The following is a 2,972-nucleotide window of genomic DNA, read 5'->3' as shown; positions in this document are numbered from 1 at the left end:
GGAAAGGCATTTCCAATGCTAATGGAAAGCTGGGGTGGCAATCCTTATATCAGACAAATTAGATTTTAAACCAAAGATTATAAGAGAGGAGGAAGGACACTATATCCTACTTAATGGGTCTATCCAACAAGAACATCTAACAATTGTAAATATCTATGCCTCTAACATGGGAGCAACTACTTCTATAAGGCAATTGATAACAAATAAAATCTTAAAAAATAAAGTCTTAAAAAATATTTTTCTTCTTTGCACTAATTTTTAGGATAAAATGCTAAAAATGTTACAAAATGTAACCCTATATGTGTACCTAAAACAAGACACAATTTTAATACACACATTAAATATTTTGTGTTTGCTTCTAGAAAGGATGAGTACTTTCATTGTACCACAACTAATGTATATATGTAAGTGTATGTATATATATTTCTCACTTCAGTAACAAAGGTTTCAAAACAAACTATTCAATGAACAATGGATATTTCAAGTGGAGTTCCGAAAAGTTTAGTGTTTTTTTTGAAACTTCCAGGTGAGGGCAGAGTGATACATGTTGTTGTGCTGGTTTGTGATTTAATGTAGTTCTGACATTTTGTTTCCCAGATTCCCTCTCAATTAAGTTTGAAAGGGAGCAAAAACAGAAATTGCTTGTGCCTGCTAGATTGTTTTTGGCCCCTCTACCTCACTTTCTCTGTACAGAGGTGTAGCCCTCTCACTCAGACATTCACAATACAAAAAAGATCCAGGGGTACCAGGACAGGGATGCAATTGATGTATGGAGGTTCTTGCATGCAATATTTGTTTACATCATTGTGCAAGAAAACAGGGATTGTGGATTTCAAATGGAAGTGTTTTCATGATTTAGAACTCATATTAATAGAAATTGAATGCTAGTTCTTAAATAACTCTTAATAAATGTTATTCTTACTAAATAATATTTAATGCATTGAGTATATCAAATAAGTTACATAATGTATTAGTATATTAAAATACATAATAATATATGATTTATTAAATACTAAAATACATTGGTTTATGTTTCTGTTTTATTGAGGTATAATTGATATAATTCTACTGTTCTTAGGTGTACTGCATAAAAATTTGATATATCTATATATTATAAAATAATTATCAAAATAAGTTTAGTTATCATCTGTCACCACACAGAGCTACAATTCATTTTGTTATGATGAGAACTACTAAAACCTACACTCTCAGCCACTTTCTTATATACAACAGACCATTGTTAACTACAGTCACCATGCTCTACATTACATCACAGGACTTACTTATTTTTAACTTATGTATCATATAACTAGAATTTTTACCTCTTGAACACCTGCACCCTTTTTGCCTATAATTTTTTATGAAATTTTGATAACTACTTGTAACCTTGGAATTATAATTTTACTGTTTCATGAAATACAAAAGTTATATGGATAGATCCCATATAACGTGATAGTATTATAAAAGTCAATTTTTATAAGATCTTAGAATTTTTCATGGGAGGGAACAGTACATTTCTGGATGTATGTATTTATAAAACAAATACCTGTAAAACTTTTTTTTAATTTTCATTGGAGGTTTGGAAAAATCCACTTTCCACTCTTGATGGATAGAAACTTTGATTTTCTTTCTAAAGATATGACTAATGGATAATCTCTAAGCATTGAATATTGATATAGAAAACACATGCTTCAAGCATTTTTATTACTATCTTTAATGGAGAAAGTTACTTTGAGCATATTTTTCATTGCCTTCAGAACATCTTTATTCCTAAAACTGTAGATGATAGGGTTCAGTGTGGGTGTGAGGATGGTATAGAATATTGCCAAATATTTGTCCTGGCCCGGAGTGTGGTATGATTTGGGTCTCATGTATGTGAAAATAAATGGCCCATAGTACATTGTGACCACAATCATGTGGAAGGAACAGGTAGAAAATGACTTTTTCCGTACTTCTGATGATTTCATTTGAAGAACAGTAAGGAGAATTTGGACATAAGAAGCAAGGATTAGGGAGGAAGGGACAAGGAGAAAAATTAAGCCACTTACATAAACTCCTCGTTCATAGAGTGTTGTGTCCACACAGGACAACTTCAACATGGCAGGGACTTCACAGAAAAAGTGATCAATGGCTCTTGGGCCACAGAAGGGAAACTGGACTGCATAAGCTGTGTGGACTATGAAGTTGACGGTTCCAACAATCCAGGACCCTCTAGCCATGAGAATGCGGACATAGTCATTCATAAGAATGGGATAGTGCAGTGCGTGACAGATGGCTACATAGTGATCATAAGACATTGCCGTCAGGAGAAGGCACTCACCACCCAGGAGGGTGAGGGATAGAAATATCTGGAAGCCACAACCTGTGAATGAAATAGTTCTGCTGCCTGACAGAAAGTCAGTGACCATTTTGGGAACAATGTTGGAAATATGCAAGATGTCCATGAAAGACAGATGGCTGAGCAGGAAATACATTGGAGTATGGAGTCTTGAGTCCCTGAGGATAAGGAGGATCATGATTGTGTTTTCTGTTATAGTCATAATAAAAATGATGAATATAAAGGAGATGAAAACTAGACTTGATTGAGAAGAAGAAAAGAGTCCTAAAAGAATGAAATCACTGGTGAAACTGTGATTCTCATGCCCCATCATGAACTCCACTCTTTTCCTAAAATAGAAAAAATAGAGCTAAAATGCAGTGGCGTAAATTTCAAACTCATTTACATTTAGAAGCATAATAAAATGAGAGTGATGCAGGTTTTGCAGTTCAAGTCAACAGACTCTCAACAAGCTTTGGAAGTGGGCTTGGTTTACAACATGGCCATTTATTTGTTTGAATCAACTGATGATAGTGGTCTATTGAGAAAGCTGTCAGCTCCATGTAGTCTTAATTCCGTATTCTTAAATGCACTTCAATCTTTTGTCAAAGGTCACTTTTTAAATGAGACCTACCCTGAACAGTGTACTTAAAAT

At 33.9% G+C, this 2,972-nt stretch overlaps 1 protein-coding gene across 1 annotated transcript; it reads right to left on the bottom strand.

The window, feature by feature from the left end:
• Nucleotides 1-1,691: 1,691 nt before the first annotated feature.
• LOC135365292 (olfactory receptor 2AJ1-like) lies at nt 1,692-2,651 on the bottom strand. Its single transcript, XM_064595633.1, has one exon. The coding sequence runs from the start codon at nt 2,649-2,651 to the stop codon at nt 1,692-1,694; it is 960 nt and encodes a 319-aa protein (XP_064451703.1).
• Between the last annotated feature and the right edge of the window lie 321 nt (nt 2,652-2,972).

Source organism: Mirounga angustirostris, unplaced genomic scaffold (genome assembly GCF_029215605.1).
Source record: "Mirounga angustirostris isolate CCGP_5_RB_7025 unplaced genomic scaffold, mMirAng1.0.hap1 SCAF_7, whole genome shotgun sequence".
NCBI classification, from domain to species: Eukaryota; Metazoa; Chordata; class Mammalia; order Carnivora; family Phocidae; genus Mirounga; species Mirounga angustirostris.
This window is presented reverse-complemented; position numbering and strand designations above follow the sequence as displayed.

What these genes read in the sequence shown, in the direction of transcription:
- LOC135365292 (XM_064595633.1), bottom strand. Translation starts at nt 2,651, where the DNA reads ATGATGGGGCATGAGAATCACAGTTTCACCAGTGATTTCATTCTTTTA.